This window comes from Haliaeetus albicilla, chromosome 2, assembly GCF_947461875.1.
Source record: "Haliaeetus albicilla chromosome 2, bHalAlb1.1, whole genome shotgun sequence".
NCBI lineage: Eukaryota > Metazoa > Chordata > Aves > Accipitriformes > Accipitridae > Haliaeetus > Haliaeetus albicilla.
This window is the reverse complement of record NC_091484.1, coordinates 38,924,219-38,936,965: the sequence shown is the minus strand read 5'-3', so window position 1 is coordinate 38,936,965 and position 12,747 is coordinate 38,924,219. Positions and strand designations below refer to the sequence as shown.

The window sequence follows — 12,747 nt, the reverse complement described above, 5'->3', positions numbered from 1 at the left end:
CATCCATTTTTCTGTTTCCTGGAATACCTGGGGCCAATCCACTGGCATAATTTCAACAAAGTCAGGCAGATGATTCCAACAAGGAATTAAGCCATGGGCACCACAAGGCAAGTTCTTTCTGTCACTGAGCCACAAAACAGTGCAGATCATTATGCTGGTTCCCAAAAGTTTCTATCTAACTAATTCAGAATTTAAAACAAACAAAAAATAATCAGTTCTTCAGTGTTCAATCAGTCGAGAGATGAGGAGTTCATTTTCTCAGACTGCTAAGATGCCTTGTGATTTCCTGTGTGTTCCTGCATGTATCATTTGTTAGAAATCTTTGAGTGTTCTCCTTTACTAACGGGGAATAATTAGCAATCATTATTTTAAGTGAATGTAGGAGAATTATCCCCTTCAGGGAATACATATGAAATACAATCGAGTGCAAAAAGAGAGAAGCTGTTTGAAAACAACATTTTAAACATACCAAGGTTACGCTTGAAGTCTTCAAATAGGGGGGTGGGGGGTGGGGAGAAGAAAAACATCCAAAAAAAACAAAACAAAAAAAAACAAAACAAACAAACAAAACCACGAACAGCAACCAGAAATTCAAAGCACATTAAAAAGAATTGGAAATTGTTAGCAATATGTTCAACTATGATTGCTCTAAATATAAATTGGACTGACAATGTAGTTGACTTGTAATTTATAAACAAAAAGTATGCAAGTCACCTGTTCCTCGAAATGTGAGTAGCCCTGAGAGAAAGCTCACAGCTCTGCCAAAAATATAAACAGCCTTTGAAAGCTGCTTGTTAAAAAAAGTGTAAAAGGACATTTGCAAATAAATCTTTAGAGACAGACTTCTTCAGACAGCCATGTACAACTGCTGTAACATATTTATAGAAGGTTGCTTCATGGTCACAGAAATACTAAGTATATTAACCACTGGCAAAGCATTGCCCTGTTGCTTAAGTCAAATGAACTCTGTCAAAGATGGATCTGCAGTATTCAAGCATACACTTTAGCAGAAAACTATCAGTCTGATTACTGTGTCAGAATTAAAATAAACTTAAATGGGGAATATGAAAGAGCTTCTTTCCCCCTGCTCCCCCCATATACCCCCCTAAACTACTTGTGCTAGACACACCACTAAAGCCTTCCTTTTATCTTTGTCTCTGAGAAAGATGAGACAAAAGAAAAACATTAAAACTTCCCTAGAAGAAAGGCAAGGCAGCAATCAGGGAAATAGGTCAAGAATCAGAAGACTGAAGTTTGTAACAGTAGTCTACCAGGGACCTCTTGTGAGTTCCTCTGTAAGCCAGATGGCCAGTTTCAGAAAGATATTTAAGTGCTTATTTCCCTGTGAAATCAGTGGGATGTGGGTAATGGGATCCCTTTGAGGAGCTAGCTCTCGATTTCTTTGTGCCTCACTCCCCTACCTGTAAAAAGGAGGAGATACCACTTTCCTACCTCACTCACATGCTGCGAGTTTGAATATTTATGGACTGCAAGAAGCTCAGATGCACTACATCAGATAATCCCAACAAAGTAGTTAATGTGCTGAACCAGATCTCTCTCCTTTCACATACCCAACAAATAGAGAAAACATTATTTAGGGAGAAATCACACAAAACACTCCTAAGCATAACCAAACAATATTTAACAACGCTGGCCCAAAATGAAACAACTTAGTGCTCAAACATTTACTTGGTACAAACAACAGATTTTTGCACAGTGAAGGTATCCCCTTTAAAATGGCTGGGGGGGGGGGGGGGGGGAAGGTAATCACTTTCCCTTTTTTGCTTTGGAAAAGTGATTCTTTTTTTTTCCCTGTTCATAAATTTGAGAAGGATACCAGTTATAATGAGCTTTAGCAGAATTCAGTAAAAAAATATATACAAACTCTTGCTATGGTATTCCTCCTTTCAAAAAACTATTTAAGTAACTGTTAAGACTATAGTGGGGTTTTTTGTTCAGACACTGAATGATCATACTCTTGACCTCATGCTATACAAACTAAATTTTCCTCCACTATTTCTGAAAGAGGGAGAGAAAAATTACAGAGTTTTCTGAACCCCATTTTGCTTATTACTGTTCCAGTTTCATGTGGAGCTCAGATTTCCTTCTCTAAGAAGTAAAATGGTAATGTCCAGGCTTCTCCAATGCAACAGCCTTCTCCAATGTAAACAGCGTGAGTATCTAAAGATGCTCATGGTTTTAATTCCCTTTACCTGGAGCAGTGAGTTCCTCTTTAAATGCATTGAAAGTAACAGATAAACCCTTGGCACAAGGGTAGAGAAGTGATTAGGCAAACCAGTACCACCCCAAAGTAACTGCCATTTCTTTGCTTTCTAAAGATTATGCTGGTAGTTCGAGGTACTCTCCACTGCCACTATGCTTGCACCGTTATTTTTCCTCATAGAATTTCCCAAGTATATGCAGAATTCACGGAAAAGCAAAGTTCTGTATAGCAAAGTGAAACTGCAAGAGCTAGTGCTGTGCTGAGAGTTGCACCATGTTAACAATGAAGGAGAATTGTTCCAATTTAACAGTGGAATGTGATGAAAAAACTACATTGAACCACTTCAGATTGCTTCTCCTCAGCAAGGACACTTTCTCCGAAAAATTTACTTTTGCACTCCCCGATGCTGCTACCATAGAGCCATTAAAATCTCAACAGTTATTTTTCTCTGCTGGTTTGTTCCCAGAATTGCTGAGAAATTCTTCCTCAGGAAGACAGTGAGCAAGACAAATTTCAACCTGAAATTTATATATACAGAATTCTAATACAATATAAGCAATACTAATCTTTAACAATTTCTGTATTACATTATGACAGCACAGCATACTGCATTATGATGTAAAACTAAAAATAACTACAAAAAACAGTTGAAAACACAGTCTGATTGGCTTCCATTCAATTTTGAATTTAACTAATAATCTTGTATTCAGTCTTGCACTTACATTCAATTATGACTAGCAATGCTTTGACATATTCAGTGCAAAACACATGAAGAATGTAATTTGTGTTATCCTTTCTTTTCATTTTATATCATCATCTCTTGTATTTGCATATAAAACAGCAAATGTGTTTAGTCCCTTGTGGAATTAGAAAGGCTGTACAAATATTCCACATCCTGTTGGCTGTTTCTACCCAAGCTGTGCTAATGCTGACAAACCCTTTGAAGTTGCTATAGCTCTGGGAGAAACAGACGGTCTTTATAGAAAAGCCAGCATTTCAGAAAAACAAAAAAAAGGATTATTTTTTCTTGATTGGAGCCAAATTACAAAACTAATTTCTGATTTAAATCTGCTGGTTCCTATGCATTCACTCAAACACCAAGTTTTTAATACAGACAACCGTGGGCACTGCTGCAATGCTATTAAAGCTTAGGTTGAAATGCCAAGGATGCTGGGATGTGCTTGATGAGACTCTGTTCCAGTAGAAACTAGCATTCATTTAAAATCCAACTGAGAAAATGCAAAACTAAATTTTATAAGACTTTCTTAACATATTAGATATGTAGGTCCAATAAGTAATAACTTATCACCAGTAGCCATCTATTCCATTCTGCCAATTCAAGATTAATGCTTTAACATATTTTCCAGAGTTTTATCTAATCCTGTTCTAAACAGTATTTTCCACCAATTTCCTCTAGTATTATCACAGAACTAAATACACTTCAGTCCATCTGAGCTTTATCTGAAGTCCACATTATCCGCACATCTCAGTCATTCACTGTTAAAAGTATAATCTTAAAGGCTCTTCTGAACTTCTTTCAAACTTTAGCTGCTCAGAGAAAATCACCGGTGGAAAGGTTATTTCCTTTCTTCACTTTTCTGTATTATCCTGCTTGCATGGGATATAAAACTCAAAGCCACTCCTCAGCTCCAAAAGTACAGCAGCAGACTATGCAGAGGCACAGGCTGCTCAAAGCACGGCTCCTGGGTGCTCCACAGGCGCCCATCAAGTCAAGACAATCTCTTAGCACTCTTTGAAAACAGTCTTCTTCTACAATAATGCTGATGGATCAGAAGCTACCTATATCAAAGACTGCACCGCCACAATTCATATTTACAGCGTATCACACAAAACTGAAGTTCAAGAGTCTGAGTAAAAACCATAACGCTGAAGTAAGCCACTAGAAGACATAAAACCAAGCCAAAGATTCTAGGCCAAAATTGCTAACGCTTTTCCATCATTAAAGAAACTATGAAGTTAAAAATACACCAGCTTAAGAAAGAGGTTACACACGCTCTCTCGCACCTACATGGAAGAATACAAATGCTTATTTGTAAAACCAAGGCAAGCCCAGGAAAGGTTGCAGCGAGCCATCTACAGGAGGATTTGGCCCTCTTTTCTAGACTAATAAAAGCACAAGAGTGTCAGAGAGCACAGGAAAAGGCTAGGCGACTCCTCCCCTTTATTGTTCCCCACCTGTCCTCCCCCACCCTCCCCAAAGCCTGACAATACCGCCTGGGGAATCCCTCTGCAAACGGGAAGCCGAACGGTCCATTTCTGCATGGACGGGGGAAGGCAGCGTGGGTCGGGATGCAGGCACGGCTCCTGGACGGTCTCTTACTCTGCTCCGCGGTCAGCGGCCACATGCACAATAATAATCCGGGGCTCTCCTGTCACGCAACTTCGGCACCTTTCATGGAGCTGTGCCTTCCCTGTGCGGTGCAAGAGCTCGCTAACCTCTGCGGAGAAACCAAGTCTTAAATGGTTTGAGGACAAAATTGCATCCTTATATTCTGCACTGAAACCTACTAGGCTGAGTTTTGAGGCAGCAAGAGAGATTTCAAACTCCCGCTGTCAGAAATGTTCTCTTTCGGTAGATAAATAACATTCCAGAGCTGTCAATCTGGCACCTCTTGCCAGCATGGAATTTATTTTTTAGGAAAGTTGTAACAAATGTAATGTGATCAGGTACTAAATCAATCATCCAGATTTTTGGCTCCTGTTGTTCACATGCTAAGCTGTTATCAGATAGCTGGTTATGAAACTACAATTTTAACCCTTAAGCTCCAAATGAGAACAACCTTACAGACACACAAATAATCAGGCCTAAAGTGCAGTCTATTATACCGTACTACTGCCAGTCTAATTCTACAGATTACATTTATTTTTCACGTTCCTTTCCAAGTGGAAATGTAAGCTATGAGAATTAACATAAACATTAATTTCTTTGCAAATTCTTCAGATTTATTTTTTAAAACCCCTCAACTATATTCCAGTCGATTTTAACATTTTTGATCTCTTTTCTGTCTGTTTCTCTTATTTCTGCATCACAAAGCAGAAGGGTCATGCTTTAAGGAAAACGCGGGGATACAAGACAGAGGAGGACAGCAGGGAACAGGAACAAAGGAGAGGTTAACAACTCCAAAATACAATGTACTTTATGCCCCCTAAGATGCCACCTCTTCTTTAAGATTATTGCAGTTTACTAATAGAGGGCTGTTTCCTATTAATAGCATGGGAAATTGAAGCCAATCAATGCAGGAGGGTAGACCAAAAGTAGCATCCGAACTAGGAGGTCAGTAGAGACAAGTAATGGACACAAACATGCCTGGAACCTCCTCAGCTGTCCTCGGCTCTCCATGGAAGAGCAGCAGCTCGCAGCAGCTTCTTGTGGTTTCTTCGCTGTAAACATGTGGGAAGGAATAAGCTGTCAAAGCCTCCAGGTCTTATGACCACCTCTACAGCCACACAGAAATGCAGTATGAGGTACTGTGAGCGTGTAAATGTTCTCTGCTCAAACCGTTCTGATTACGGCTGGTGCCTTCCATCTGCTCCTCAAGAAAAATCAGCCATAAATCACCTCTTGCCTTATCAACTGCAAGCAGAAATTGCAACAAAGCTTACAGAAACCAACAGACAGGTATCCGGGACCCAGTCAAGCCCATTATGCCCTCCTCATGACATCTTTAATTTCTAAGCTGATCTGGGTCTGAGTTAACCCTAAAATAGCTTTGTTGTCGTAAGAGCTGAAAAATCATTGCATCAAAGATCCACTTAATGTTTTTACACTGCAAATTGACCACAGTGAAATGCAATTTATCTTTCAGGAGCCAATGCAATGACCTGAGCCCATAACTGATAATTTCTTCATTTCTACTGTAAATTCCCAGATGCAACAAAATACATTATGGTACATGTTGAAACCAGCTAAAGGTAAAAAACAGATGTGTTTTGATCTTGATATTGTCATTAAGTTTGGACTTTAAAAATGTCTGATCTATACTGCTAAGCATGTTAATTTTAAAATACTTTCATGTAAAAAGGGCAAAAAGTAGTAAGAGTTTTTAGTTCCTTCTTAAGTCGGAGCACTGTTTATCCTAACGCACTGAACAAGGCAAAGGCCCTGCAGAAAAACAGAACAAAACAAAACACTGGCTCATGAAATTAAGAGTTAGTGTCATACAACACACGACAATGAGGCACAAGCACAAGGTACAAGTTGTCAGCAGCTGGCTTTTATGAACTTCTAAGGCTGACCTAGGAGCTCATACATGTTACACATCTATTCTTTTACAGCACGTCAAAGCCCTAGAAACAGTCAGAGCTTTAAAGAGTGCCAAGTACTTCTTGCTACAACAGCATGAGCCACTCTGGAGAATGCCTGTGGCTTTCCTATCCATCCTGCATACGCTCACATTTGGTTCTTTTGACCAAATCTATGTACCTTTTCTACACTGAGACTTGTTGTACAAGTGAGCTATTACTACTGTTGCAGCACTGGTTGTAAGCTACCCTTTTCTCTGCTTTACTGCTAGCCCAGGAAAAAAAAAAAAAAAAAAAAAACACCAAACCAGAAAAAAAAAAAAACAACACCCACACAAATTCAGGTATAAGTGATAACTGTAGAGATATTTTTAGAACAAATCAACTGCCATGGTTTTATATCGATTAACTCCCCATGTTTATTGATTGACTCCGTAAGTTTTTACATCATTAGTAGGCTGAAATTAGTGTTTATGGGCAGACATACATTGTGTTAAAAAGAAACACTAGAACCAAATGTAAAATTAGACTTCGCTCACAGAATTTATGTCTGACTTAAGCTGATCATTATTTCTGGTATTACAGTTAAGTGGAGAGCTAGTTACACTCTGACTTGTCATTATAAGCAATAAAAGCAGGCTTCAAACTAAGAAACTTACATATAGCAACCAAACTGGAAAAAAAATACAGATCCTTCATATTCATCCATTCAAGCCAATAAGAGAAGCAAACACTGAGATACCCTTTTTCAGGGTATTATCCTTCCCACTCAAGAGTAGATTCCCTCATCACCAGATTAAAAGGGAATGAATATTTTCTGCCTACAGGTAAGAATTTAGGGTTTGGTTCCATGCTAAATTATTCTTATTTCTCAGATATTTGGTTTCAACAGTCCATCCCAGCTGTATTCTACTTGGCAAATGTTAATGCAAAGACCATGAAACAGATTCAAATAACTCAGAAAGAACCAAATATTAAATAAATAAATAAATACACCAGCAATTATATCCTTGAAAATCAGTTAAGGAATATTTTGGGTTTATTCTCTTTAAAAAAAAAAAAAAAAAAAGCCAGTAAACAAAGTCTTCTCCTGTATCAAGGTTTGCTTGAAGTTTTGGGGTTGTTATGTTCGCTCTCTGGAGTTTTCTTTAAAGAGTGAACTGCTGGGAACATACCCAAGTCAATGCAGCTATCACAGCAAGGAGATGTAATGCTTTTGTCCTCTGTATCACTTCAGCTGTTGGACTCACCACTGGGCGATGGCAGGACCTGTGAACTCACAGCACATCGCACTTCACTGGCAGTCTCATGGCTTCACTTCTGCTAGCCCATACACAGCAGTTTCAACTTGCTGTTGCTGCTAAATCCCAGGGCCCTGCAGGACCGTCTGCACTAACGCAGAGCCTAGGAACACCTAGGAAAAATGCCCTCAAATATGTTGATAGACATGGAGTATTTCTGTTGAAAATCCATTTCACCTCATCTTCAGTTGCTGAGGTTGTTTTCTTTCCTTCTTTCTCTCTTTTTTTTTTTTAAAGAAAATAATGGTGTTGTGCTAAACCTAAGGGATAACAGTGATCTCAGATAAACACCCCAGCACATCATACATCACAGAACAACAGAAGCACAACAGTACCACTGCAATGGATGCAGAATAAAATCAGGTGGCACAGCAAAAAGCAGACCATAGTTACAACTAGCAGAATACCGAATCAGAGATCTTGCAATATCCAATAGCCTATAACTGGATCAAACAAAAAAATGAAACTGTCTTGGCATATAGAGGAATAGCCAAATTCAAGAAATACCTACACCACTCTATAATCACACTGAATCAACACGTTAATCTCAAATCATGATACAGAACTACACATAAAGTCAGAGTGCATGGTGATCACTGTCAACTTAACTTCCTTCCACTTTTTAGCAGAAGTGAAAAGGAAATTTTTTTCACTTGAATAAAAAGGGCTTTTGATACTTAGCATAAGCATGTAATTATTCCTCACATTTAAGAAATCAAGAAATTTGACAAGGGAAAGATGGGGAAACCCGTACCAAATAATTCTATAGCGTTTTTGTGGGAAAATATTTTCTCAATCATTTTGCTAGTATACAAAAGCAGGGAAAGGTGCATGTACTTCTCAGTTGTACTAAGAAATTCCTAAGCTTAATTAAATGGTTATCTCAGAAAAGCTGGTTTACTACATGTAAACTGCAGATGTGCTGTAGGCTCCCTGAAAGACTTCTCTAAATATAGAATCTACATATCTAACATAGAAAGAGAACTGTTACCACACATAAATATATTGCAGTACATTAAAGTAGAAATTATGAGGATCATATAGGACAGGAAAGGGTGAATAAGGTGGACAGAACTATCCCACACTACATTTAATCTTCCAGTAATACAGAGTCCATTACATAACCCATATCGGTATAAGTGAGTAGGTCTAAATTACGTCATAGTTGGAAACAGTCTCCTGAATTCAGACTTGGGAACCGAAAGATCTCCATAGCCTTCTGACAGCAAGAGACTTATCCACTGAATCAAAGCCTTTCTGCCACAGGCTCACACAAATAGAAATCAAACTGGACTATTGTTCGAAGATTCGAAGAATGTATATGTCTTCCCCAAAACCAATGAGAACAAAGGGGTTTATCTGGCCTCTGTAAAAATAACATACTTATCCAGTCTAGACATGGGTGTAAGAAATCAAACTTGAATAACAAGAGTGAAATTTTGGTTAATGGAGATATGATTTCATCCCTAGGGTTTTTTTGTTTTCATTTTCATCAAAATTCTTATGAAGCCCTTTAAGTGGGGGAAATTAGTGAATTCATTATATAGCATAACTGACTGGATATGATACTGAATCCAGGAAATTATTTTACCAATATCTCCTAACCGTCAGCTGCAACGAGGACAAACACAGCAGACCACAATAGGTAAACAAGATTATTTGTGTGAAATAAACCTGTTGTATAGTATTATGAAGTATTTCCAGCTCAACCAGCTGGAAGTATACACATAAACTATTTGATATCTGTGTGGTATGATTCAGGGAGTCTGCAACTATGGACAAATTTGTTTCTAAAATAGGAACTGAAGTAATAATTTTTAAAGCAGCCACCACACTCTAAGGACAGTCAACAGTTTATACAAATTTTAAAAATACAAATGACACTCTGCATTGTACAAGAATCTTGATGGGAGGCAAAGATGTGACCTTCCGCATAACATCCTTTTTGAAAACATAACTGCTTCCGCAGACATGGTGTGAAGTGCTGCCTGTCACGATCTTGGTTTCAACACCATACCATAAATTCCCAATGTCCCATTAGGGCCACTCACTCCATTTTCTTTTAACCAGAATAAAGCAGTTATGACATTAAATCCCTTCATGCTTAAAATGAAAATAAACAAACACAAAATATCCTTCACCTTTTTTTTTCCCCCCTCTCTGGCAAGTACTGCTAAGCCACATGGCTCTACACATGAACTGCTGTCAACAGGCCGCTGTGAGGCTGAAGTTCTGGATGGCACGCTAGACAAAGTGATCCACGATGAGTACTAGAGACATATGGAAGATTTCATCCTACTTCCCTTCCCTTAATTACTGACATGCTGGAATTAATAGCTTCATAAAGCATTCTAATGTACTTTCTTAAAACGTATTAAGCAGTGATACAAAGCCTTCAAAATTTTTTTTAATGTTGTGAATTGTGGAACTGCAGTCACACCTTTCCCTTTAAAAGAGTCCTTTGTATGGCCAAACCTCACAAAGAATACGGCATCAACCTTAAAAGAACAGCTGAAAATGTCTTGTCTGATTTACTGAGGTTGCCACTGAAATTCATCAGCATTCCTGAGAACACTGCCGTATAATTTAAAAAGCCCTGCAGCAGCACTAACAAAACACCTCTTGGGTATCCCTCCCCAACAGAGTTATATGGCAGGCTATACAGAAATCCAGCTCTTAGAGCAAGCCAGTCACGGTCAGCTGTTCCTCCATATTCCCAATGTAATAACAGTCCACAGAAATCAAAAGGAAAACTGACATGGGGACTCTATTTGCAGGAAACAACAAAAACAAAAACCCACAGAATAAATGAAAACCCACCTCTCCAACCCTCCCTAAACTATACCTCGAATTAAGAAAGAAGAAACAAAAAGAATTTCAAACCCACCAGAGGGTGACTGCACAAACCCCCGAGCATGCCTACGCTGAAAGGCAGGCGTTACCTGCGCCGCGCTCCTCCAGCCGCTCCCGCCGTGGTCCCCAGTCACCCATGCAGGGGAAACCTGGAGCTGCCTCATACCCTTCTGGGCACCCCCCCAGCCTGGGCTGAGGGCTGGAGGGGCGGTGGTCCCAGCTGTGAGGTGCGCACTGGGCCAGGTGTAAACACAACTATCTGGCCCCGATCACTCCATATGGGATTATAAAATTCCAGTTTCAAAACAGTGCATGAAACTCCTCTGATCGGCATATTATAGATGCCTCCGAAAGAGGCTGTGAGCTTGTAGTTCTCGGGGTCAGAAAAACAGCTCTAGAAGAGTTCATTTCCTAATTGCAGTTAATACAAATTAGCTATTTTACCAAAAGAAATACCAAAATATCATCCCATTACACTGATATGCAGTAACATAATATTCCAGATTTTTTAGACAATTACCTTAAATGCTTCCTGCTCTGCCCAAAATTAATATAAGCACATGCAGAAAATTAACTGGCTGTCTAGGCGCGTTGTGGAAGAGGGCGAGAGTGGCACTGTGCACTGCAAATGCAGATACTGTGTTTCACCTCTTGAGAGACGATAATGTGATTCTTGGGCTTTCATGACAGTTTACTAAGTCTGCCAAAGGACTGTGAGTCTGAGGGTAGGGATAAGGTAATTTTATTATATTAAACTAACTGGAGTAATAACACAATTTCCAGTATTCTTACACAGATTTCGGTTTCATACTACGGTGTAGAGCAGGATAGGTAATATTGCAGCTCTAATAGGATTTATAAAAGCACAGTAATAAATGCTACACAAAACAGTAGGGTTAAATCCTGCAACCATTCAGCATCTACACTATCTTCCTAATGGAATCATGAATTTTCTTTTAGACAGTAAGAGCTCAGATCTATCTTCAAACTTTAAAAATCCATTACTGCTTCCCAGCGATAAATTGGTAATTGAAACAGTTGAGTTGGTGCACAAGTAACACTCTGATGTTAGATAGCCTCCCAACTCTCGAAAACATGGACGCCTTTAAGCTTCAGCACTTTAACATACTCTCTGGAGAGCTGATATAGGAAATCACCAGGAAAAAATCCTGGTACTGGTTTCAATTGTACCTCAGCAGAACTCTTTCAAGCTCCACAGTATGGAAACTGCTTGTGCCTGGTGCTGCTATGGCAGCCCCTCAGGGGTTGGGGGCATGTTATTAGGTTTAATTTGCCCATGTAGAAAAACTAGTTCTGCAGCTGCTGCTATAATTTAAACTTACAGTCTCAGACTTTTAACTTTTACATTGTAACACTGTTTGCCTGCATTCATAAAGAACAAGGGAAAGTGAAAATCACTATTTTGTTCTGCCTGTCAGTGAGCTAAGCAAAAAAAAAAGGGGGGGGGGGGGATTTGATGCATTCATTTCACTTTCATCCCAACAAATGTAAACCACTCCTTATCTTGTCATGTTAAGATAAACTAGTTAAATATATGTGCCTAAATAATTTCAGTGTCCAGCAATACAACACAGTCAATATTACAAACCTGTATTATCTTCTTTTATTAATTGTTGTGCAGTGTGTATTAGTACTAAATTACTGTGACTTCTCTGCATACTTACATTTGTTCATATCTCTAGAGAAATAAAAGTAGGTTTTGCCTTGGTTTGGGAATTTAATAGCATAAAATACTTAGCAGATTTATCTTCACCTATGTCTTTAAAGATGTGCTGCTTCTCTTAGCATCTCCCCGCCTCTCTTCTCCACTTCTGTAATGCATGCTACAGTGCCCTCTCATGGATACTAAACACTTAACAGGAGAAAGAGTGACAGTACCAAACCTGTGCAATCACATCATTTCATCCAAGACCTAACAGGTTAGTTAAAAAGCCACGACACGGGAAGATTTCATAAAAGCAGCTGACTGCCAATTGAGATCATTCATTACCATGAGTGTTCAATTTTGCATCCACAGTCATTGCTGAACCCACAGGACTTTAGGTAAAGGTTTGAAAACTGTTCTGGGGCAGAGATCCATGACCA

General features: G+C 39.0%; 1 protein-coding gene across 2 annotated transcripts in view; it reads right to left on the bottom strand.

Annotated features, from left to right (window-relative positions):
• The window catches only part of ZNF385D (zinc finger protein 385D), a 456,126-nt gene that overhangs the window by 319,685 nt on the left and 123,694 nt on the right, over positions 1-12,747 (bottom strand). Inside the window, exon 1 of one of the 2 annotated variants that reach the window (XM_069771838.1) lies at positions 4,457-4,612. The exons of the other annotated variant lie outside the window; for it this stretch is intronic. Within the exon in view, the coding sequence (XP_069627939.1) occupies positions 4,457-4,499 (43 nt within the window). The 5' untranslated portion in view covers positions 4,500-4,612. Of the gene's footprint in view, positions 1-4,456; positions 4,613-12,747 lie in introns of those variants that run through there. 2 annotated transcript variants of the gene reach the window in all.